At 37.7% G+C, this 26,677-nt stretch overlaps 1 protein-coding gene across 2 annotated transcripts in view; it reads right to left on the bottom strand.

The window, feature by feature from the left end:
• Positions 1-981: 981 nt before the first annotated feature.
• The window catches only part of abcd4 (ATP-binding cassette, sub-family D (ALD), member 4), a 32,951-nt gene continuing 7,255 nt past the window's right edge, over positions 982-26,677 (bottom strand). Inside the window, exons 5-19 of one of the 2 annotated variants that reach the window (XM_039741693.1) lie at positions 24,935-25,051; positions 24,654-24,779; positions 24,376-24,426; positions 24,170-24,264; positions 23,103-23,224; positions 19,896-19,987; positions 17,704-17,784; positions 17,418-17,623; positions 16,682-16,773; positions 16,562-16,598; positions 16,238-16,287; positions 14,402-14,454; positions 14,171-14,247; positions 13,968-14,083; positions 982-12,413 (exon numbers count right to left, since the gene is read on the bottom strand). In XM_039741693.1, coding sequence (XP_039597627.1) covers positions 12,339-12,413; positions 13,968-14,083; positions 14,171-14,247; positions 14,402-14,454; positions 16,238-16,287; positions 16,562-16,598; positions 16,682-16,773; positions 17,418-17,623; positions 17,704-17,784; positions 19,896-19,987; positions 23,103-23,224; positions 24,170-24,264; positions 24,376-24,426; positions 24,654-24,779; positions 24,935-25,051 — 1,390 coding nt within the window. In that variant the 3' untranslated portion in view covers positions 982-12,338. The remainder of the gene's footprint in view (positions 12,414-13,967; positions 14,084-14,170; positions 14,248-14,401; positions 14,455-16,237; positions 16,288-16,561; positions 16,599-16,681; positions 16,774-17,417; positions 17,624-17,703; positions 17,785-19,895; positions 19,988-23,102; positions 23,225-24,169; positions 24,265-24,375; positions 24,427-24,653; positions 24,780-24,934; positions 25,052-26,677) is intronic. The other variant, XM_039741694.1, reaches the window with a different exon arrangement.

The following is a 26,677-nucleotide window of genomic DNA, read 5'->3' as shown; positions in this document are numbered from 1 at the left end:
ACTTGCCCGGGGTCCAAAGTGGGGGCTGAACTTGTAGCTATGCGATTTACAGTCCAGTGAGGTCACATATCAACATGACAGGAGATGGACAGGAGAAATGGCCAACTGGCCACCCGCTGCTGGTTACTGGTATACTCAGGTGGTATAGAAAGATGGCTGCAAGAACTTTACATGTTCTGATTACTTGGGAAGTACAGGCAGGTGATAGAGGGGGTGGTGGAAAGGTTGTCCGTTCTGTGATTGGGTTGGGTTTTGAAGGGGTGGCTTTTCTGGGTGGGAGGTCAGTGCCAGTTGGTTGGTCCCACAGTGGCATGGACAGGTTCTATGTTTGTTTCTTGTATCCTTTTTTTGTTAATTTCCTCAGTTTTGCTCTTTCTTCTGTTATACCTATACATAACTTAACAGTCAGTCCCTGGAATATTTGGGGTCTTGGCCTGAATATATAAATAATTTAGTACCTTTGCTTACCTCTTGCAGCAGAAAAAATGCACATCACTTTCCTACAAGAACCTAAGGTATTAGCTAAAGAGGTGTTCCACTTTGCAAGCAAAGATTACTTCATAGCTGTGTCTGTCACTGTCATATTGGCAAGTCAATTCATTCAGTTGAACATAGCAAAACTCAGAAAACCAGAGATCAAAATTTAAGGAATCTTTAAAGAGGCATGATGCAAAGCTTGTTATCCACAGCTTGGATGACAACATGGTGAATTCGACAACCTTTTTTCATTTTATTAATATTAATTCAAAGCAAATGACAATCCATACAGTCCAATCAAACTAAACAAAGCCAAAATTCAACCTCTATCCAAAAGAAAGAGAGGAGAGCCAACCAACAAAGCAAATCTTTGAAACAGAAAGGAAGGAAGTGTATCCGTGTATAGAACACACAAGTGTATAGAAGCTTATTCTAAAATGTTATTTATTAAATCCTGCCATATTTTTAAAAAAGTTTTGAACAGATCCTCTAAATGATCATTTGTTTTTTTTTATTTCCAACACCACAAAGTAAGTAATATAAGTTACCCACTGACAAAAAAAGAAGTGGGGTAGGATTCTTCCAAGATTAAATCTACATGCTTGTAGTGTAGTAAAGGTAGTTACAAGCTTGTTTGTCCTACTCCACTTTCAGCCCATTTTTGCCCACCAAGCACAGTTGTTAGTGGATTAGGAGCGACTGTGACACCAAGGCTATCTGACAGGCATGCAAAGATTTTTTGTCAGAAAACAATGTTAATTTGGTGCCTGCCCAGAAGATGTGGTCCAGTGAGGCTGGGGCTCGATTGCTTGATGGACAGGTTGAATCTCGCCCTGGAAACATTTTGGATAGATTTAAACAAGTTAAATGCACTTGATAAAAAACTTTCAGTTGGATGATTGAATGCTTTGCACATATGGAGCTCGAGTGAATTCTGTGCATGGCTGCCTTCCACTCCTTTTCTGAAATGTTAAGTGAAAGATTCTTTCCCAATTGTATCCCAAGATCTTTGAAAGGAAGGGACTTTAAAAGGTTTTTATAAATTGTGGAGATGCTATACGAGTCTTTTTGATTAAGACTGATCAAAATTTCTTCTGGAATAGAAATCGATGCAAGATAAGGAGAATTGAGCATATTCCGTTTACAAACGTTTCTAGCTTGAAAATAGTGGAGAAATTGTGTTGATCAGAAGTTACGAGTTGAGAATTGGACAACTTCCAAACCCCATCACTGCAGTGACCCATGGGATCACACCTCCTAGCGATATAACAAGCTACCATAACCCCAGAATACAATGTGATGGCCAGAAATGAAACAACATCCAAAATATGTAACATTCTGGGGGTAGTTCTTGGAAATTAAAGCATACAACCCCAACAGATTTTACTCTTTGCTTGTGGAGAGCAGTGGACCTCTTATCAGTCTTCATTCCTGACAAATTTTGAAGACTTTCAAATAATTCTTGCCATTTGGTGTACATTTCTGTAGGAATCCTCTATTAGATAAAATTACCCATCCCATCTATCAGTGTATCCCTTATTCTGCTTCCTTTTACAAGTTTACTTCCAATTTAAATTTGGTTGGCTTTTCTCAATTAATAGGTCCCTCAGCCAAGCAACACACTTTTTGCTCTGTCATTATTCTAGGCTTAAGAGCATTTTTATGTGCTGGTTGCTTGCCTTCTGTGTCATAAATGCCTTGTTTGGCTCTGTTATCTCTCTACAATCATAAAAAATAATAAAAGTAATAAAACATTTGATTTATAGCAAGCCTTTCATAGCTCAAGAATGCAGTACAAAGCAAAACAAAACTAGGTAAAATTACATAAAAGATAGCAGTATAAGATCATTAAACAACTTGTTTTATGTAGTGACTTGATTGCCTAGCTTTCCACAAGTTTGGAGCCAAGACACAGCAGGCTGTACCACCCATAGTTACGTAGATGACCAACCAGATGATCAGAGTTGGCCAGTGGGACCATACAGGTGTAGATGGTCAGAGAGCTCAAGGCTTTGTGAGTACTTTATGGTGAATGCGCGATTCAATCGGTAGCCAATGCAGTTCCTTCAAAGTTGTCGTAACATGTTCCCAGGGTTTGGTGGAAGTGAACCCTAGCAGCAGAGTCCTGAATATTGTGTACAGTTCGCTTAGAAGAACAAACATCGGAAGACTGTATAATAAGCCATTACAATAGTCCGGCCTAGATGTCAAAAAAAGCTTGGGCTTAATGTTCACCATATGCCAAGGATAAAGATGGTTGAAGTCGGGCTAAATTCCTTAGATGATAAAAGGAAGTTTTCATTAAATTATTAACGTGTGGAACAAATGGAAAAGAAGAATTAAATGTAAAAGTTGAACTTCTAAATACAGCTGAAGCCTGGACGGAAACACCAACAACTCTTAATGTAAAATAATCCATCTTAGACAACAGAGATTTATTTGCTGTTAGCATTTCAGTTGTTTTACTGTCAAATTAAAAAATATTAAATGGCAGCCATGACTTGACATCACACCACGCAAGTAGTGGTGGAAGGAATGTGGATATTTTCACATAGATCTAAGTGTGATCAGCATGGCAATGATAACCCAGGTTACATTCACAAAGAAAATGGCTTAAAGAAAGCAAACAGATATAACAGTAAACATTAGAGGCCCCAGAACGCGCCTTATGGCACTGCCAGGAGATACATGTGGTCCTTGTACAACAAACTGTTGCGTGACTGACAAAATGACCTAAACCATAATAGAAAAGTGCACCCAATACACACAAGCGACTCCAAACATTCTGGTCAAATTGCATGACAACCTGTATCAAAAGCAGCACTGACGTCTGATAAAGCTTGTATGTTCACAGCCTCAGCGCCCTCAAGTCATCAGCATATCGGTAGCCATCATTCCCTCTGAGCCCGAGGGAAATCCAAACTGGAGTTGTTCAAAAGTGGCATTTAAGTGCATATCACCCTAGTGATGTTCAACCACAGCACATTCCAGGACTTTGGAAATAAGGGGAAGTTGAGAAATGGGCTTGTAAACAGATAAACAATCAGGGTTTGGACCGACTTTGTTTAAAATAGGCCTAAGAGCAGCAGTGTGCAAAACAGAAGGTCAAACGTCCAAGGAAACTATTAACTAAGGTCATGATAATGCAGGCACACATTGTGTTATAAGTGATGGAGGTATGGGATCCACAGGAGATGAAGCTGGTTTATAACAACTAAACACCTTGCTAATGTAAATCATAACAACAACATGGAAAGCTGAGAAACACATAACTTGCTTATTAAGAGACAAGGATTTTTGAGAAAATGATTTATGAACTTCAAGGCTGGTAACATTACCAAGGTTGGTTTAATTCTAAATTAAGAACCACATTCTTGTTTATAAACAAGTGTAAAAATATCTAGCGATATTTTATTTTTGTTGCTTTCATCTGGAGAATTAACTGAATTTCTGTCAAAAAATGATCTCTAAACTAAATCAATTTGTTTCACTTAACTCTGGCTCTGTGGATGATCCTGCATTTTTCGGGGCTTGTTAAAAAGCAGTAGTCATCAGCAGTTAGGCACCTCTTGAAACAGCCCTTGAGATATGCTGCGATGGACTGGCGTCCTGTTCACCCTATGCTAGCTGGGTGAGGCTCTAGCACCCCAGGCGACTCTGGTCCAGAGTGGGTGAGAAAAATGACATGACTTAAGTGGTGTCTTGGACCTTTAGATGGCACGGACCGCACACCAGGTTCAAATTAAATTCTTTGCTTCTTTAATGGGCTGAATTTACATCAGCTACATGTGGGCACAAAATAATGTGTTGGGAGCATAACCCAGTAAATTACTGGCTCTTAGGTTTAGAAGATGCAGTTTGTTTGTCTCCATTTTTGCTATCAAAACTAATTTGGGATCCTACTGAGATCAACAATTATTTGTTTGAATTTTACTCGTTTAGTTTTGGGAAATTCTAGACCTTCTTCGTCTCAGTATAATTATTGCCTAAAAGCTTGGCTCTCCTACTAGATGCTCTTCTTTCAAAGGCTAAAGTTGACTCTGCCAGCAAAGGTAGATGGCCAGGGCCTCGCAGCTCCTCCAGTGTCGGTCAAAGCCCATATGGAGACCAAGGCAGGTTGTCCCACTCGTTGTCCTGAGCACATGCTGCTTGAATTACATAAATGATGCCCCACTGTATCCATAGTGCGCCTTCGGTATTATTACACTTTGAGGTCTGAGGGTGTCCAGACCACATGGCCCTTGAGCTATCAAAACTACTCCATGTGAATTGTGTGGTCGGGGCCACTTGGGTTAAATAAATGGTGCCTCTTGCTGTTCAGATTGCACGCTCCTTAACTTTCATAAACAGTACCCCTTGAGTGACGGTGCCCTAGGCAGCCACCTGCATCACTTAATGAATTGACTGGCTCTGCCAACCTTTTAAAATCATTGATCTAACCGAATTTTCCAAATGTTAAAACAGAGCCATCAGTACTATAGAAACTAATCTTTCAATTAATTTTGCAATGAAAGCAGCCCTCTGATAGAATTCAAGTGATAGTTTTAATCAATCACAAAGTCGGAGGCCAGGCTGATGGAAAAAAAAACATCTTGCCCAGATATTTTATAAAATAGTTTCCCATAATCAGATAAATTAATTTTATAACCAGACACAGTCTCATGGGAGCTAAAAAGGAAAAAGATGTTGGGGGTTACCTGAGAGGGTGTCATCAAGAAAAAGCAGGACATCATTGATTACAATGAGATATTTTGAGAGACATCCTATATGTTAAAGGGACAGATCTCATCCAGACAATGGCTAAAGGCAAAAGTCAGAGATTAAAGTGTAAAAGAGCATTAAAAACAACCTTCCTTACCCCCTTTATAAATGCAAAAGGCTTGGTAAATAGAATACTGAAGGTTACGAATATAGATTTTTAATCATATTAATGAATCCCATCTCAATCACAATCAAACCTAGTACTCCAAAAATCCAATGGAAGACCCAGTTCATGAATTGGTCAAATTTCGGCCTTCTACTTTTATATCAAATATACCACACGTGCTGCTCTGGAATGGAAACCTGCTTCACCAAAGACCTCATCCATACTGTTCACTTTTCCCCCTCCTACATTCTGGCAAGTAGAAGAGGAGCACTCACATTACTGGATCCTAGGACAGTTTTTATGAAAAGATCATAAAGTTATTCAACAGCCACCTATACTGGCAACTGCATCAGCCAACATGATATGTAACCTGTGTCTGAACAAGTATTTATCAATAAAATGTAGAACGTTTTTATATTTGGGTCAAAATCAGCGTATCTGCAAGTTATTCTTTGGTTAATTTGACATTTTTAGCTTATTAGTGCAGTGCTGGAAAAAATCAGTATCCTGGCGCACGTGCAATTCAAAGGTCACTCACAAAAATGTGCAGATAAACAGGTGTTTGGATTGACTCTCGTGTCGTAAGGTTGACGGTGAAAACTTTGTGTCTCAGATGAGACATGGACCTACGATTTTGCACCAGAGAACAAAAGACAATGGAATAAACTTATCTGACATCTTCATGGAAGAAATCAAGTATACGACATCGGTTGGCAAAGCTATGGCCATAGTGTTTTGGGATGTTGGGGGCGTTTATAAACATTATTCCACATGATTAAACGATTTGGCACGAAGACGATTCTTCATGTTGTCAGTTCGCACACTTCTCGATGGTCCGGGATTGTTCGGGTGATTTTCCATGTAATAAACGTAATAAGTTATAGCGTAATGAAAATTGCATAATTAGATTTGGACCACCCTATACATTCAAACTTCAAAAATTTCAAAAGTGTCGCTGAAATCTTCTTTAGTAACAGACAACCACAAGCAAGTTTGATAGCACAAGAGGGTAATCATTAAACCCAGATGTACTATTCTTTGTCATCAACCCTGCAATGCAGACTCGTTCTCCATACTTCTACATCTTTGGAATGACTTAAGATGTCAAATGTGTAGATAGCTTTGGGAGTGGTAACAAGGTTATTAAAGAAATGCTTGTGAGTGCCGGTTTCAGACTGGTACAAGAAAGGCATATGGGATTTTGTTTGTCATTGATGAAAGGCTGTTGAAGTTGATGGAAATGAGGAGTATAACAAATACATCTAGCTAACTCAAGGGTATGTTCAAACTCTAAAATAATTAACAATAGAAAAGTGCTGTAAAACGGTTTGGGCAACACTCTTATTTTATGTATGGTGGTAAGTTCTTTGTCAGATGTTTGTATTGTACTACTGTCTGTGGAAGACATGCAACAAAGAATCTCATTGTACTGTTCATATGTGAAAATAAACTGAACTTGGTCTTCTTTAAATTATAAAACCAGGAAAGTATCTATTAATTCTACCAAAGGATGAACACCAATTTCCTATACAAGGTGGATAATCTGCACCTCCATTTCTCTTAATCTACTGGTTGCTAAGGCCACCAAGCTTTAATACAGTGTCTCCCAACTTCCAGCTCTGTGTTCTTCTGTACTAAAACAACGTGACGTGTGCAAAACCCTGGCTGTGTAAGCTCAAAATAATGAGTCACTTTATCCCTTTAATGGTCATAATCAGAGGACTCAGACATCTCGTGGGCCTCTGCCTTTTTCCTTATAAACTCTAAACAACACATCTCCATCAGACACAATGTACAGTCTTGCATTGTGTGGCATCTTTGTTTGTTTCGGAATAGTTGGCAACAGCTTGGTCATTTTCATCACCAGATGGAGCATTGGCAGGACACATGGGACCAGAATCTTGCTACTACATATGTCTTATGGGAATAAGCTGTACCTTGTGTCGAGGTTCTTCTCTTTGCTAGTGCCAATGGCATATCCACTTTGCTACCCAGCAAGCAACACTTGCAAGGCTGTGAACCTGGTGATGAACACTAGCCAGAATGTCAGTGGGTGGTGTCTCGTGGCACTCAGCTGGTACCGCTGCATGAAACTGAGGAGGTTGTGCTGGTCATCAATGATTCTGTCTAAGCTAGAGAGCTCCTCAAAGGTGCATTTTCTCTTGGTTATGCACTGGATAGCCTGGGCACTCCTCTATATCCCTTTCCTGATGCTGATCCCACCATCTTTGAATGTCAATCTGACAGATGACTGCAGGTGCTCCCTACCTGACATTGTGGCCAGTAGCAGTGGCTTTGTCTCCTCCTATGGCATCCTGTACCTGATGGCACTCCAGTACATCTCTGCGACTCTAATGAGCATTTTCAATGGTAGGATCATCTTGTTTCTGTTGCAACACCGCCTTCGTGCCATCTCTGACAAGCAGGGGAATAACAGAGGACGGTTAGAGAAAGAGCTCAATGCCTCCATGGTGCTCATAGCGCTAGTTAGTCTGTATGATACCTGCATCATCCTGCAGGCTGTCCTAACTTATAACCTGAGAAGTAAATCTGCCACCTTAGTGAGGAATGCCTTGTCAGATACATATGCAACTATAATTCCTTTCATCATTATGCTGGGTCACCGGGCTTCCCGGTTGTGGTTAATCTCCTGCTGGAAAAACCATTGCCGAGGGATCTCTCAACGTACCAGAGTGCATGTACTCTCCTTGGCTTAAAGAGGGCACCGTATGAACGTACCAGTAGAATCCACTTAATTGCTTTATGTGGAGACATTTGCTATATTCTGGAAACAAGAAAGTCTTCTACCTCATTTACCAGCATATGTTAAAATAGTTCATCAGTGAAATAGAAAATGAAAAAAGGAATTTCTAATTTTCTTTTCTTTTAGGGTAGTGTGCACCTTACAAAAATGAAGTGGAAAATAGGAACACTGTCAAATAATGTTAACAGTAGGATACACGGAAAACATCCCAGGAAAAGACAAAGGAGCTCCACCAGCTAGATGTTTACTGACTTGTAAAATAAAGTTGCCTTCTGAGTCATCAACGCACCACCAGGATTGAGAAGCTGCACTGTGATCTGACAAACACTGTGCACACTTTCTGACCCAATATACATGTCTTTCTTGGCTTTTATGTACCTTTACTCATTTTATTTATTCATACAATGCAACAAGAAAGTCGGCAGCAGTTTGAGAACAATGCTTTTTTTAATTATGAAGTTAATTAACCACAATTTAAGGAGGTACTCAAAAAAGAACTTGACTGTGTGTGTTGTAGTCTACTGTAAATACTAATTCTCAAGCGAAAGTACTTAACTTCCATCAAACAGTGGTTTGACTTCATGCTTAAAAGACAAGTGTGACAATTTAGGATAGATAATTAGGATGCTCACATTTTTTTTTCTTTCAAAAACAAAGCCAGTCTGAGGATAATGAAGTATCAATGTGGAAACCTAGAGAATTTGCCTACCAGAAGCAGGAGTGCTTCAATTTACACTGTTACTAGAATGAGGTTTAAAAGTGGTGCAACTATAGAAAAATCACAGGGTGCCACAGGGGAAAGTGTAACAGACTAGTAATGTGTAGAAAAACATGGACACTTACAGTATGTTGATCTTTTAAATTAAAAGTCGAGGACAAACCTGTGGCTGAAGGGCTGTACTGCCAATCAGTTTCTTAATGTAGTACCAGTCTTACTAATAACTCCTTGTTCAATCAAATGACTTATTCTAGAGGCTTGTCTGCAGTCATAGAAATTAGTAAAGTGACTAACGTTTTTAGGAAATTCTGATGATTGTGTACTGCTGCAATGACTTTCTAAGCTCAAGTCATTTTCTACCATTTTTGCTTTACTTTAAATCGTTTTCTTGTCAGGAATTTTAAATGTTGTACTTTTAATAAGCAGAAGTTAACTGGACAAAATAACAAGAGTCTTCAACTATTAAGCTGAATTGGTGCCACTTTCACCTGTATGAGTGTGTTGCTCATCATTAAGTAGATGGTTTTTTAGAAATTGCATTTTGGAAAAAAATGTGTTTGAAGGATTTCAATCATCTCAAATTCACTTTGTTCATTTTCCAAAAAAAGTAAAATATAGCCTAAATGATAGCAGGTAAAAAAAGCAGAATAACAAAACATCACTATGACCTGCCAGAATCAGGATTGCCCAGCTCCTGGCACAAACGAAAAAGATATTTTATGTTTTCTAACTATAAATATATAAACAGTAGTGTATTGGTGAGCAGAAGACCAGGCTTCCAATGACAAAATGATAGTGTATTGATTTCTAATGCTCAAGGTTTAAAACACAGATTGCAGATGTCTCTGGATATTTTACATGAAGGGCAAAAAACTTCTAGTCAGCACTTCATTGGCTACTGAAGTCTATAACTAAAATTAATAGATGATTGCGGAGTCTACCTAAACGTCCAATCCCAGATTTTACAAAGGCAATTTCAACTTTAGTTCTCCAGGATGAATAGGATTTTGAAGTTTCCAGTTCACAAAGAATAAAGATTTTAGCCCTCATGGTAAACAAATACTCTTGAAGGTTCAAGAACTGGTACTTAAATGGAAACAACCTCAACTATAGTTCAGATCATCTGGGTCCACAAACGCTCAATCTCTGACTGAAGACAAAGGTTCCTGCTGTAGTATATTGACTCTAGACCATGAAGAAAACAGAATCTTCCACAATGTCAGAATACCTGCAGAAAAATTTTGGATTCTATTGTTTACAAAATACAAAGGCACTTGAAGTCTTAAGGTTATACACTTCAGCACCATTAGGAATCCCTGAAGAGCTTAATATCATCTTTATGGAGAACAGAAGTTTCCCAGGTCTGCAATTTCAGGCCTCAAAAGATGCAAATATTACAGAAAACAGATGAAATAACTGGATTCTAGGTTTTAGGATCTTTAAAGTCTTAGAGGGTAGCCATAAATTCTAAATAACTAAGGGACTGCCGATTGTATTTTTCATGATAATGGGCTGGTAAAATAATAACTAAATCACAGCTATAACTTAATATGTAAGTTTACTCATGATTCAAGGTTTCAGTTTTAATACAGTATTAATGACATGAAAGTTATTCTATTATTTCCTTCATTTGCTCCCAAATGTCAATACTTTTTTGTTTTATAAAGTTACCATATTAATATTCTACTCAAAATAAAACAAAATTATTTAAGCACTCCTTTTTCTTATAATTGTTTGAATTTTCCTTTGTTTGTGTGCAAATGTATGTTTAATGAAAACCAAATCCACAGTAGGTCAAGTTTTACAAGGTAGAAAATGTTTTTCTAAATGCTCCAAGGGAAAGTATATAAAAGGATAAAGTTTAAAAATGCTAGATTTTTCAACATTATGAAAAAAATCTCCTCAGAGATGCTCCAGCAAATGACACAGTGGAGTATTTCACATATTGTTCTTGCCAAATTATAGAGAGGAAATCTTGGCACTAAATCAGCGATAGAGCTAATTGATGAGTAGGATTTGTCACTATGAGGTAACAAAGATGAGACCATTGCCTGTGTAGGTCCTGTGAGACATCATTAAATGAAAGTAACATCCCGTTTCATTCCCAGGCTTAAAAAATAAGCCTCAGCTGAATCAAATGCTAATTATTAAAAGATTATCATATCCCTAATTTTAACACTGAATTCAGTAGTTGTTGGTGACTTGTATTCCAAATGTATCTAGCAAATGTAAAGTGTTTATTTATGACCAGGGATGCTCCAATACTGTGCACCATGTTGAATAAATATATGTATACGTGTATAGGTGCAGCATGGAAGGACATGGAAATGAGGGTCAGAACAGGGAAGAATGTACAGTGTTTTTATTTTTAATTAAAAATATTAAAATGTACCTGAAAGGTCTACTCCATATGATCAGTAGACAGACAGCCTGTGTTTCTTCAATTTCAACATCTACTTTAAACTAAAACAAGTTCCCCTCACCCATACTATACTTGCTGTAACTATATAAGCTTTGTGAGACACTGCCCCTCTTCAGAAGCATATAGTACTATTGCTGATGTCTTATGCTTCTACACCTGAGATGAGAATAAACAGTGCATGATTTACTCCATTGATCCACTCATGTGTATTCCAAGACAACCATGTTAACACAGGTATTACAGTTTTCAAAACATTCTCTGGACCAGTCATGTTGGAACATATTCACATCACCAAAATATATTGCGTTTGCTTTATGTTTTTGGTATATTAAAATTTTTAAAAACACTCATGATACAGGGCAATCTGGCCCCAGACTAGGCAGCCACACTGAATCACGCCATGCTCAGCTCAGTCAATCTCTCCCAGTTAAGAGCCTCAGTTAGGATGGCCACATCAAGTATAAAAGATCACCAAACATATCCCATTAGATTCAGCTTTACTACACAGGGAAACAAGAGAAATTTCCTTGCAATGTTCACTTATCCAGTAAAAGCTATCTTAGAATACCAAATGTCTAAAATTAAAACTTGGGCTACTGGATTTTGAGTCTCCCTTTGGATTCTATTCTTGTTTCTTTTCCATTTAGTTTATCACATAGTCTCAGAATTTCCAGTTGATTTATGCACCTAAGATCTTGTTCTTTGATGCACAGCTGTTAATGAAAGAAAAATCTCTTTTCTGTTTAAATGCGATTGCTGTGCGACAGTATGTACAGACTGTAGTGTATTCTGCAATGTCATGAGCAGTCACATTTTTCTTGAGTATGCAGTGCTGAGCAAACCTGTATACACAATCTTCAATTTCCAGGCCAGCCTGAAGAAGTTACAGATCATTAATTTCTTTCAGTTAAAATGTGGCACTGAAACTGTGCTCAATATGGAATAACTTTTGTGTAGAAAATATCACTGCAGGAGTTTTAAAATCTCCTGGTTTGTATGACAATATATAGTATGGCACCTCAAAGACAACACAGTTGTTTCAGCATCCGAAGGTTTTCTGAACAGGTAGTGCAGGGTGTTAGAAAAGATGTTAGCTTGAGTCCTTTTCAATTTTCTTAAGCTGCCATTCTCCATTACCACAGAGCTTCAACATCAAGTCATGAAACTGGAAACCAAAGAGACAGACAGAATAAATGCAACCTTAAACCTGAACAGCAAATAAAATATCACAATAACCTGAAAGCTTCAGCCACTCTGAATTCCAGCCAGCGAGAGTCAGCAAAAGCTAAGCACAGCTAGGACGTCAGTGACTAATATGGTCAATTATATTAGATGGCAGTGTGAGCTGTGCACAGCTCAACTGTAAGCAGGAGACTACTACACACAGCAGGGGGACAGTCCAGCAAAGCTTCAAAAACATGAGAGAAAGGGACAACGGCAGACAAAATATACAGGGCAAGTCAAAATTATGTTAACATTTGAATGGTGGAAACAATAATTGACAAAACATACTTCATATGTGCAAGATGATTTACAGGAATGTCTCAACCTGTGGCACATAAATTGTCCACAAAAAATGTATATAAGTATATACATAGCAGTACCATTAGTGTTCACATAATTTTGACTCACCCTGTATATTATTCTGCAAGTTCATGAAACACCAGAGGCAAAAAGGGACCAGAACCAGTTCAAACATAAACAGACGATTATCATGGTTGTCCAGGTCACTCGGGCATAGAGATCCCAAGGGTCATTAGGGTGTCTGACCCTCTCTTACAAAAAAGAGTATATAGAAAAGATACCTCCTGACCAATACAATGCATACAGTCAAACCCCCATAAAAATGCATATGCAGCATACTGTATAATCATGCTTTCCCTCTGACAGAACGGGTATCTATTAAGGCTAAAGGAAGGCTAAGTGGTGTAGTGACACCAGACACCACTACAGGGAGCTCTAACCCTGTATCCCTATAACAAACGTATAGTTCTCCCAAACCGGAAGTAATATGAAAACTAGGAACTGGATTTGAAACTTCTCTAAGATCACAGACTATATGCTCATTACGCAGTGGTGAGTAAGCATTCTGCTTATATAAGCCACAGGGACCTGTGGCTTACAGACAGAACAAAGGTGGGAGACAAGTAACCAATCATTCTTGAGGCACTGAATACATTTTGTGGATGTGGTAAGAGGACAAGGCATCCCAAAAACAATAAGGAACAGTGCACATAGTTAGGAAAGTATAAGGAAATTCTCTCTGTACTATTCTGTTAATTTTTCCCTTTGCTGCCTCTCCCCAAAATGTATTAAATAACTCTGTTTTGTAAAACAGTTTATCTTCTTTGTTATTATTCAGGGTTCAGGACCATGCAGGAACCCTCCCTGTCATTTTCAACGGTTAGCAGGACAATGAAGCCCATGGTCACTCACGTTGTATTAAAAATATAATTTGTTAGACAAAAAAGGCTTGTTTATGTCAAACATGTTCTTATGTTATAAAGAGAAGAATGCAAGCAGGAGGTGACAAATGCTGCTGTCACTTACAACCCAGATAACCATGAGGTCAGTGAGACTTCATTACAGTAAGAAGGTCAAGGACAAATTAGGAACAGTTATACTTCATAACAGTCAAAATGCAGGTAGAGTGTAAGGTCGTTCACAAAGCAGGACTAAGAGGATAAACCACAGAAAGAGACTGATGAATCTTCATTACCTTTTTCAGGCTGCTGCGGTGGCCAAGACTGATTAAGGTCATTCCAAGCTGAATACAGGCTCTATACAAGTGCTCTTCTGCCTCCTCTGTCAAAGCACTTGTTGCCTCATCAAGGACTACCAAAGCAAAAAAAGAAACGTTAGAAAGGGGAAATGCAACAAGAAATCTGTAATATATGGTCAATAAACACAGTTACTACACACCTGCAAATCTGGGCTGCAGATAAAACAGTCTAGCAAAAGACAGCCTCTGCATTTCTCCTGGAGACAGCATGTCATACCTGAAATATAGCAAATACAACAACCAAATAAAAATGATCCTAATTGTATCCTTTAATAAGATACCTGACAGATTACTGTATATACACTGTGGAGGAGCTCTGCCAATGTTAAGATTTTTCTTGGCCTAAATAAAAATGCTTGTAGCTAGCTTACCAGTTCCAGTCAACTACTTGGTCCAGTCCTCCTGTTCTTTTTAAAAGGTTATCCTATGAAAGAAAAGCCATTTCATAATACATAAACTAACATTTATTTTATACTTTCTTCAACTCCTACCTTTGATGACTTCTACTACCCTCAAGATTTACCTCCTGGCTCTCCAACCATGTAGCATTGCACATACAGCAAAAATAGCTTTTCAGCACATAGTCTTATATAGTCATATTATATTTTCTTTCATTTCTCTCTACTTACAATTTATTTCTTTTAAGTATATTTCTCTCTTTACCATTTATTCCTTTTACATTCTAAACATCATCCTTTGTACTTTAAAAAAAACAATTGGTCAGAGTTTAAACTCACTGGGATTCAATGTTACAGAATTTCACTCTCATTACATTGCAGCAGGTAAGTTAATCCTACCAGGAGCCAGCACACTCAAACATTACTTACTCTGTTCATGTCTAATTTTCACAAAATATCAATTACCTACTGTATAATGACCTTCTAATATGACGAAGTTGAATTTTCAGACTTGTTTAACCCTGCAGTCTAAAACCATCAAATATCAGTACATATTTCACAGCTTTATATCCATTTTGCCTCATCCATTCAGATGCACAAGCCTGGGAGATGGGTGGGTGGGTGAGTGAGTGAGTGAGTGAGTGAGTGAGTGAGAGAGTGAGAGAGTGAGTGAGAGAGAGAGAGAGAGTGAGAGAGAGAGAGTGACATGGGGGAGGGGAAATGGCAACTGCGACACTGAAACACAGATCTGATGGATTTTATCCTTGGATTTTTATTACTTCTGTTTATTGAATTTTAGCTTTCTCATAGAGCATTTATTTTATTTGGAATATTTATCAAGGAATAATTTCTTGTTAGAAGACTACACTACACTTTTTGGAACACTTTTAATAGAAGCACTCTGGCACTTTGAACCTACCCTTGACAGTATGCGTTCCCATTACAAGACTCACCCAAGTCATGTTATTGATGGTTCAGAGTGCAGGTTTGGACAGACTGCTGGAGGCAACCCAGACCATCACATACCTATAGAAACAGCTTCTAGAAATCATGATAAAGTAACTTGGTTTTCTTATTGCCAGGACAATATTACACTTTGTTGTCTACAGACTAAAACAAGGTTGCATCTCTATATATAATCTTCATTTGAGTCTTGATCTTTGTTTGTCTGCGAATGAATTAGAAGAAGCACTAGATGGCAGTAGAGAGACAGCTAAAACATAGGCATTGCATTAAGAATCTCCTCCAGGCTTATACTACTGAAGACTGTAGTGCTCCAGTCACACCTCAAAACGCAGACATTCCAACTAAACAAATTGTTGTGCTTTAAATTAACTAAAGAGATCTTCATTTAGATCTAGAATTCCATGCATGCGTAGACCACCTTCCAGTTTAGTACGTTGTTGTTACTCACGGATGTCAACAATGTGCTGGAATAACGAAAGGGGTGGTGGACAGTGTTACGCTGATTAGCTCCCTGAGGCCTGGTTAGAGAATGAGATTGCCGAAGATAAAAGGTATGTGCCTACGTAACATATGAATGAAAGAAAGACAGTGGGTAAAATAAATGACAATGTAACAGCACGTTCCGGAAATTATTATTGTTACTAGATGAAAATGAACTGAAATTCAGTTTAAAATGAAAAATTGGGTTTTACAATGTGTACTTGTTTGGATTTGAGAAACAGACCACAGTAACCAAAAGACCTGCCTATAATTTATTTGGAATATGTTAATTCTGCTAATATTGTGTCTACAACACTTAACCATAACGTTTCTGTTTGTTAGGTGTAGTTTCAAGACACTCACCACGCCAGCAACCTCCAAAAAACGTATAATTCTTGCATCATCGATGGAACCTGATGGAACAAATATATTAAGATATTGTAAGAATAGGTTGTTATATAAAGAGAGAAGAAAGAATACGATAACTAGCCTTTATGCATTAATCAAATTGATTTCCATGTATTATTTTATTTAATGGGAATAGACCCTAGTGGGATTTTAGATTTTTCTTAACCTTTTTTACCTTCTGTAAATAACTGTTACTTTGAGCATATTTTGAATGCTTCAGTTTCTGTGCTTGAACCGGAGATATTTTAGCATATACAGCAATAGTTTATTTGTACCAACCTGACACAGGATATACATTCTTCAATGGATATATGACCTGTTAAAAACAACATATATGTATGTATTTATAAATATTTAGTGTATAAATTGGAGTACATGATAGCCTGAAGACAGAATGACCTGTTCTCGTAGTGTCCCATCTGTAAAATATGGTTTCTGGGGCAGGAATAAAATTCCATGAGGTCCAAAAGAGGACAGCATCTGAAATGACCCTGTGTAAGACAAGAAAACAGTTACTATAAAGAACCAGATCATCTGTGCTGATCTGTTAAACTATTTGCACATAACACCACACTTCAGAATGGTATATCCTCAAAAGGAGACCTGTTAAAAATACAACCTAAACAACAACCAAACATTTTTAAAATGTTGCTACTCACGGGAACTTCATGTTGTGGTCTGAAAGCACCCTAAACAATATGCTACAAAGGATTAGTCTAAGCTCAAAAAAAAATCCTGAAGTATCAGGAAAGAGAAAGGAGAACTCAAAATATTCTCAACCAATATGTGATGTTTTCCAAACTAGCTCATTTAAAAAATTTTCTTCTGTATATCTTTTCTCGGTGTTATTTTTAACAATACTGATTTTTTTAAAGGGATAGGCTGCCATCATTTTGGTATGTACCACCCACATTATTTTTGGCAACCAAATGGACTACAGTTGCATTCTTTTAAATCAGCATAATTCTAGGATTTATGCTTTTTCACAATGGCCTACTATGGTGTCGTGCATTCATAAGGCAATGCAGTGCTTTCTGCTCCCTGCTTGTATTCCTTCAGAATTCACAACAGTCTTTAATAAACTAAACACCAATAGCTATTCACTCTATCATTTTTCACCATATCTACCACTTACCACTAGTGCAGTCCCATAGTTTATTCAGAACTCGCAACAAGGATGTCTTCCCAGTGCCCGTATTGCCCACCACCAGAATGTTGGTTCCATGGACAATTTTCAGAGTCAGGTCTTTTACTAGCGGCTCATCGGAGCAGGGGGATTTGTATGACAGTTTCTGAAGGATGAAAGCAATGTCTACAGGAGTGTTTGACACCTCCAAGTCACTGGTTGGAAAAAAGAAACATCTATAAATATACACAGAGTTCCATTTGTGAGAATATGTAAGATGTGTGTGATCCTATACCTATTTAAGTCATAGCCACCTCCTGAGGAGTCACAATGCTTCCTTTCAAGTTTCTGCATAGTTTCATGAAGCTCTCCAATCCTAAAAGAAAAACAAAACAATATTAACTGTACTTGATGAATATGTAAGGCTGTTAAATATGAAATCACAGATCTATTGGACCTTACTCTTATTCTATGTTAATTAATGTTGACTTATTTTGCTTTCTTATTGTGTCTTTTATTTTTCTATTCTTTATTATGTAAAGCACTTTGAGCTACTGTTTGTATGAAAATGTGCTATATAAATAAATGTTGTTATTGATAATACTGTAAATCTTTTAATATATAGTGCATCTTGTGGCGGACGGCCGGAGGTTGTGCCTGGCCGGGATGCCTGGAAAGACCAGAAGAGGGATTACATCTCCCCTGGACCACGAAAGGGCAGCCACCGAGGTCTGTATGGGGGCCACAGGAACCAAGCATAGAAGCTCAACTCTATTGGGGCCTGTGGCCACCACAAGGGGGTGCCTGGAGGACTGAGGAGCCCTGGATGTCAGCGCTTCCGCCACACTCAGAAGTGCTGCCGGAAGGAATACCAGGGACACCCGGAGTGCTTCCCGGTGCTCATGCGGCATTTCCGCCACACCAGGAAGTGCCATCGGAGGGTCGTCACAGAGCACCTGGAGCACATCCGGGTGATTATAAAAGAGGCCGCTTCCCTCAAGCAGGAGAGCCGGAATTGGAAGGAAAAAGACAAAGCTCGGAGGAGAGGAGTAAAGGCGGTGGAAGAAGGACAAGGAACAAGAGAGAGGGACCTTTGAAGGGTATTTGGTGCAGGACTTTTGTAAATAAAGGGGTATTTTTTTGAGACATTCAGTGTCTGCCTGTTCGTATCCGGGCTACCTTCCACAATCTTCATCATGTCCACCCAATGGAGAACCTCACTGTTTTGTATCAAATTTTCATGATGCTGGATAGTTTCCTAACCAAATGGCTTTTTGTATGGGATGACACTGTGACTGGTTTTTATTCAGACCAACACCCTCAAACAGGATTAACAGAAGTGTAGTAAGCATCAGCATGCCCCACACAAGTTCAGGCCAAAGTTTATCATGTATACATACTACAATAAAATTATTATTTGCATGTCTTCCCAGAATATTGACAATGGGTTTATAGAGTCATAAAGACACACACACAAAAAAGTATATATTAAAACATTGTGTATTTACAGGACATATTATATACACACACACACACACACAGATACAGATAATAATAAGCCTTTGTATTTATATAGCGCTTTTCTCGCTACTCAAAACGCTGCTCAGCAATTTCAGGTGTATGCTCACACAAAAAAAATGTTATAATATTTGTTAAAATGATTGTCTGTTCAGTAAACTGTCCCCAAACCTACTGGTGTGAATGCCAAAGGTCCTGTAACTTCAGCCAAAAGGAAGGAATAAGAAGAGCAACTGTGCAGGATTACTGAGGTCTAAAGTAAAACTATTTGCCTTTCTAAGGTTGAGAGTGTTTTACGTGTCCTAAACAGAAGGCAGTTGGGTACTAGTAATTCTCTGTGTCACCTTCACTGCCCTCTGCAGTGTGATTCTGAGGTGGGCAGGAGCCATAATGAGGTGTTCTGCAGCCAGTGAAGATGAACTCTATTGAGCAAATGTAGAAGTTAGTAAGAATAAATGGAGAAATATCAGCTTTTCTCAGACGTCTCAGGTAGTACAAATATTGGTGAGACTTCTTGACAATGGTCAAAATGTGTTGTGCCCAATCAGTTCATCAGTGATGGTCACTCCAATAATCACAGATAAAAAACAGGGGTGTTTACACAAAAAGATAAATACAATGTGATGAAAACGGGTTGATCACTGTGATTATGTGAGGCAAGGTTTAAGGAGTAGCAGTGAGAGCTTTGGAAGGTAAACTGATCTCTCAAATTCTAACCTACGTAAAAAAGGAACACTTGTTAAAAAGCTTTCAGCCTTTCTCTGCTTCACTTCTAGCTCTTCAACAAAACGGGGCACTATGTCAGGGTCTATTGTTTCAAAGTAGGTTGAATTATTCCAAACCGTAAAGATCCTGCCATTAACTGGAATCTGGCAATGTCTACTCAGCAAAATAACTGGCCTTATGTTCTCTGGTTTAAAAAGACATGGCAACCAATAGTTTTCTTTCTGGTATCGCTTGTGTTCTTACCTGTGTGTGTAGCCAGCGACATCTGATACTGTAGAAGACAAATCAATCAGTTGACTGAAACAGTTAATGAGGTAGATGGAGACAAAAGCATTCTGGGAAAAGAAGAAAACATTTATGTAATTGCTAGGCTACTAGAATGTAGCCATGCAATGTGCAGTTACACTCTATGGATTGTTTGACCAGCACAGTGTCCAAGGTGGGTTATTATACAGAGTCTAGCCAGAATAAAAAGGTATAATTTATGATCAGGATAAAAACAATTCAGATTGATGGTTAGATTTTAATGTGTGCACCTCCAAAATGGTGCTGATACTGGTTAAGTTAACCTCAGGCATGGCAGAGACAGGACAACTGTATGTCTTTTTTATTCTTAAAAACATTGTTTAAAAAGTTGGGAAGAGAGACAGGGGCTGCAGGCGGAATGGCACTAAAACCTCAAGTAGATTCTAAATTCCATGTTCTGTGCACAGGCATTAAATCTGTGAAATACTGTGGCTTTTATTTACAGATACTTTATGTAAGTACTGCTCTGAACTGGCAGGTATCCACCCTGGAGCTCACAGTGGACATCTGTTCTCTAAAGAAGGTTTTACTAAAGTCACCCGATTAAATGCATTGATTGCGTCTCACCTCTTATCAGCTCTGCTCAAGCAATAGCTTATAAATGGTGAGAAGAGGTACCAGTTTGTTTTATTATTTACAGATGGTAATAAAAAAGTTAACTGTTCACTTTATTTAGAAGATAATGGCAGCAGACACAGACAATGGGAAATGGTAGCTTACTCAAGGATGCCAATATAAGGAGGGTATAGGTCGTTCCATATTAGAAACAAGGCTAGATTAAATAAATTTTATGGAAAACAAATATATACCAAATTTAGCCATGAACAAAGAGTTAAGGGCATACTACCTACAGAACCACAGCCAGACAGAAATGGACAGGAGAGCTAACTTGCGTCACATGATCACAGTATTTCCATTACATTTATTTTACAATTATAATAAGTACAAACACTGCAATAGATGCAGTCAGTAATACATTCTTTGTGAATGTGATTGATTTTCAGTGCATCAAGCTCATTTGGCTTAGGCCACTTGCTTAGTTTTGCTAAACGCAAAATCATATGTATTTTTAGATGTGTATTGTGAATTACACAGATTACTTAAAGTATAACAACCTTGCAAAATATGCAAGAGCTTGTGATTTTCTGACATTTTTCCTTTATGCCTGGGAATACACAAACAAGATTTTGAAAACTGCTGTTTAGGAGCTTTCATTACTTCACTTTTCTCAAAGGTGGGGTATGGTGCCACCTATTGGTTACCTAGGTCACTTGTAAAACATTTAAAAATTGTAATTTTATTTTTAAAAGGATGCCGCAGAGCAGTCCTTTACTTCTTTACAGCCCATTCTCTTCATTTATGTGTGTATTTTTCTCCCACATTTCAAAAAACTATACAATTTAGCTTGACTGCTGACTTTACTTTAGTCTTGTGTGACTTAGAGTGCATCCCTGTGACGGTATGGTAACAAATTCAAGGTTTGCTTTTGCCAGTTGAATGTTCCCACTACACCATACTTCTATATTCAATTAAATAGGTCAGAACAAAAATGGAGAGAAATAGTGCTACGTTGTTTTAAAAGCAATCAATGTGTAGTTCATGCATATTTCACATAAAATTAAAGTCATAACGTGAAATTAACATAACCAGTATTCTGAAACCATAGGTGAGGAAAATATGTAATCTTTTGAGTCTTGCTTGGAAATTTAAACAACGTACAGAAAAATTCTGTGTGCTTTGTTGTATGCATTGATAATGTTACTGATTTAATGACTAACTTTAAGAAAATGGCTAAACACAACAGTATGCTGCGCAAAAGTGACATTTTGAGTAAATCTTCAATTAGCAAAATAATTTTTAAGAAAAGCACATTTAAAAAATTTAAAGTGTGCAAACATTTTGTTACACATTTCTTATGTATTTTTGAAAGGAGATAGAGATGCAAAATTATAAAAAGTGACAGTCAATGTCCGTCAGTCAGCCATTCTCCAATCCGCTATATCCTAACACAGGGTCATGGGAGTCTGATGGAGCCAATCCCAGCCAGCACAGGGTGCAAGGCAGGAACAAATCCCCAGGCAGGGTGCCAGCGCACCGCAGAGCACACCCACCCCAACACATAACAAGCACACACTAGGGACAATTTAGGATCGCCAATGCACCTAACCTGCATATCCTTGGACTGTAGGAGGAAACTGGACCACCCGGAGGAAACCCACGCAGACACAGGAAGAACATGCAAACTCCACATAGGGAGGACCCAGGAAGCGAACCCAGGTCTCCCAACTGCGAGGCAGCAGCGCTACCACTGCCTTTAAACAATATTGTGGTTTTGCAATGTATTCAAAAACATCAAGCAAACATCCTCTAAATGAAATGTTACTTTTTGTTAACATGAAGGCTAAAAATTGACACAAATCATGTCAGACCTTTTTTGAACATCAAAATAATCAAAAACATTTTTTTTACTGCATTTGTTGCACAAGTTTCCACAACTGCATACAAAGTTAACCATATGCATAGAGGATCTGTCTTCACTAGATAGCAACTGAAGATATTTTATTGGGCCTAATTAAAGAAGGGAAAACAAACCATAACATCAGTCCATGTAGGATTTCCCAGAAGAATTTTTGGTGGCATAGTGCGGAGATTACAAGGAGCTAACAGACGATCTATGAGATCTTACTGTTGAAAGATACAGATTAAGAGAGATATATAAAAAAAATCAAGTGCATTAAAAGTAAAAAAGTGGTAAAGATGAATAGCCACACACATTTTGCCACACAACCTTCCGAAGATTTGTGATCTTCAGTAAAACAAGAAAAACGTTTCAGTTATTGAACTGTCCTCAGGCTCAACTTTCTTATTTCAGTGTGGCATTAACAAGGGGGATGATACAGACCTACTCAGATCATCTTTATTTCAATGACTATTTCCAGAATCATGAAGTGGATGATGCAAAATAGAAGGATAAAAAAAAAAGGACAACAGGAGACAATGAATATCGTATGTCAAAACAAGTAGGAATCAACACATTGTTCTACTTGAAAAAACATAGCATCCCTGAAACAGCAGTTCAAGTTATCCTAAAATGCAAAGTCAGAGTCACTCAGACAAATGCTACTTGCAAAGTCTCTTGCCTACCTTGCTAATTAAACTGCTGAGCTCTCCAGGAGTAAGGGCATCATAGACCCCAGCAAATATTGGAATAGCAATAACCATGTAACTCAGAATACTTCCGAAATAATCAAATGTGTTTACTCCAACTAGAAAGAAAGAGAAAAAAGGAATTGTCAGGTAAAAACAGTCATTCACCTCTCTAAAAATAGTTAAACTCACATTCACAAGACTCATCAGTTCATATAACTTCCATATTTATTTGGAACTTATTTTTATTAAGTATTGAAAGATTATGATGCAAAATTAACAATGAATGCCCACTGAACCCGAGATGTTTTCTGCTTTGTCACAACAATGTGTTTGTGTTCTTGTCGTGACACTAAATGAGATGGAATGATGGTTTCTAAAATGACTTAAAAACAGTAATTTGTGAAATAAATTAGAGTAAAAAATAGCTGCATTTATGTCCATAAAAATATGAAGATGATAAAATGTTTGAATATGTTGCTTTTTTATGAATCTGGCAATGATACTTGCTCATCTTGTGATAAAATACATGCAACATAGCCTTCAAACACAATAGATTGTTAACCTGCAATGGTCCTTTTTAGGAAAATGCTAGAGGCTTGGTTCTTCTCTTACTCACATAAAGTGACCTGCAAGTGAATGACTATCTTTCCTTATAATGTTTTAGTGGTTACCACAAAACAACAAACAGATGAAAGCTTACTGGCACCTAACTGGACTGTAATGGATTAGCCTGCTCAGCCAAATTACTCTAGCCATGCAATTACTTTTCCTCAAATTATGTAGATCAGACTGTTCCTTTACTTACTCAGGGAGTCTTACTATAGGCTATGGTCTCTTTGTTGTGTGTGTCTATGTACACTCCACAACTAAGAATTACAGATTTTGTTTGGGGGGTTAAATATAGCTAATGTGTAACTGCAGTATATGACTCTGCTATAGGTCACTCCAGGTCGGAGCTATGTGTATATACACCTGCAAACTGGGAATGTTTGCTCCTTCTAGACCATGATGGCCTTTTCTGTGTTGTTCATGTTTCATTTTTCAGGTAAACAAATCCTTACTGCACAGCCAAAGCTCCTTTGTCATTAGATTTTTTTGCGTTTCCAGGAGGGATCCAAGCCGCCTGTTGGTCCTCATATGTTCTACTTTTCCAGCCCTTCAAAAGAAAAATGAGAAAAATAGTAAAGTCACTTATTAAAGCTTGGCAGAAATACCATATGTGGAAATACAACCAGAAATGCCTGATGAAAAATAATAAACAAGTCACCTGTAAAAGGCTGCCGATTCTGCATTGACCCGGATCTGCATATGCTTAAACCTACAAGAGATGAAGAAAACAAGTAATTTAACAGTCATAACAAGTGAAGCAACCTTTAGAGTTCAATTTTATGGAGTATAAAGAAATAACGCATGCCTGAAACAGGAACGGAAATACAATCGAGATTCACAATGTGTGATCATGTCAAGCATTTAAAGACAAAAGATTGAAAGTTCCGAAAGGAACAGTAGCAGTTCCTTCCTCACAAGTCACATAAATTTACAGACCTGAAGTCTCCTTCCAGTTTTTCTTGAAGTACTAATGTGTGCACAATTGGTCCCATCAATACCTTGTTCACTATGGACCCAATGACAAAATAGAAGAAAATACTAACTGGACCCATCCAGCCTGAACTGAAGAAAGGAGATAGTTGTGGTTACTTGAAGAATCACAACAAAGTCAGTGGATAAAGAAACAGTACTATATAGTGAGTGTAAACATGTGCTGTATGTCTCATTTGGTACATAAGTAATAAGACAGCATGAAAAATGCTGAAAATAAGTCTTACCTATAAAAACACTGAAACGTATAGTATGCCAGTGTGAAGGGTGAGATGATCAGCCTACTAGCCATCGTGCTCAGTTGTTTGCAAAAGCGTTCCACATCCTGACTTATTCTCTGGTCTCTGTTTTATTAATCAAAAACAAACATTGTAAGTGATGGCACAGATAGGACTTCACAATCACAATTCTATAAGAGTAAGCACTCTACATTTGTAAGCTTCGTTTTTCATTATGCAACATAAGCCAAAAATTTAATGAAACTGTTGCAGACTTGACCTTGGCCTCAACTAGACTAATAGCAGAACACTGAATTGTAGTCTAAATTAACATATATTGTAGTTTTCTTCATTTAGTGCCATTTGGAATGCAATATTTAAAATGAAAATAAAAGAATAAAAACTCATTGTTTTTTAGGCAAAATAAAACTACTTGAATGAAAATTTTGTAGTGGTCTTTATGTGGAAAGGCCATCTCTGCCAGTTATATATTTTTTCACATCACAGTTCATCAAACAGTTTACTACAAATACCCTAAACATTACCATTCTGTGCAATTTCAATTTTGAATATTTGTCCTACATCACAAAAAATACAGCAGGGCTATAGAATAATAAATACTCCATGCCTCACCTATTTCATACAAATCAGCTACCTACAGTATGTCAGTTTGTTAACCTAGTTTTCATAAAGCTAAACAAAATAAAGGAATTAAGTATATGGATTGAGGACTGCGGGTTAGTGCTGTTCATTCAAAGTAATTTGAACACTTATTTATGTATTGTATTCCAAAATGCAACTAGCATTCACATTAAGTAAAAAGTTAACATTTCATTAAAAAAGGAATTAAGATGAAACAAGGAATTAGGATTTAAGAATTCATAATAGTGTGATCTAGATAGATAGATAGATAGATAGATAGATAGATAGATAGATAGATAGATAGATACTTTATTAATCCCAAGGGGAAATTCACATAATCCAGCAGCAGTATACTGATACAAAAAAAAAAACATTATTAAATTAAATAGTAATAAAAATGAAAAAAAAAAAAAGAATAAAAAAGAAAACAATAACTTTGAGTAATGTTAGCATTTACTCCCCCGGATGGAATTGAAGAGTTGCATATTGTGGGGGAGGAACGATCTCCTCAGTCTGTCAGTGGAGCAGGACGGTGACATTATGGTGTCCAGTGCTTAGGCATTCCTGTACTATAATTTTTAAACAATCTCAGTAATTTTTGTCTAACTATTAATAGACCATTAGGACATGGATATTAAAAATAATAGATCAACTAATAACTGAGATTTTCTTAGGTGCAACTTTGATTTTGAAATATATTTCATTTTTTTGTCCCCATAAAAAAGGAGAAAAGAACAAAGACTTTTTTAGCATTAATATAACGGGATCATATCTTTATTATAAAAAAAAATCTTGGGAGGGAGACGAGACGTGATCTTCTCGAAAGACAATCTGACGCCACATGAGAGACACTTTAACGTCACGTGAGACAAGGCAGTGAGACAACATTTAAAACAAGTTCACAGACATCTAACATAGCAGTCACTGGAATGCTTTTGGTAGACACGTCATGTGCTTTCAGCTCTTAAAACAACGACAAGCAGAACATGCAGCTCGCCAGCAGATGATCCAACCGCTTCCTTACCATGTGTTCAGCCGATCCCCTCTCACAACATGAGCAGTGTTATACGTCCAGCGAGAAAGAGATTTAACCACGCCCGTGGCCGGAAA

The sequence above is a fragment of the Polypterus senegalus genome, chromosome 18, assembly GCF_016835505.1.
Source record: "Polypterus senegalus isolate Bchr_013 chromosome 18, ASM1683550v1, whole genome shotgun sequence".
NCBI classification, from domain to species: Eukaryota; Metazoa; Chordata; class Cladistia; order Polypteriformes; family Polypteridae; genus Polypterus; species Polypterus senegalus.
This window is presented reverse-complemented; position numbering and strand designations above follow the sequence as displayed.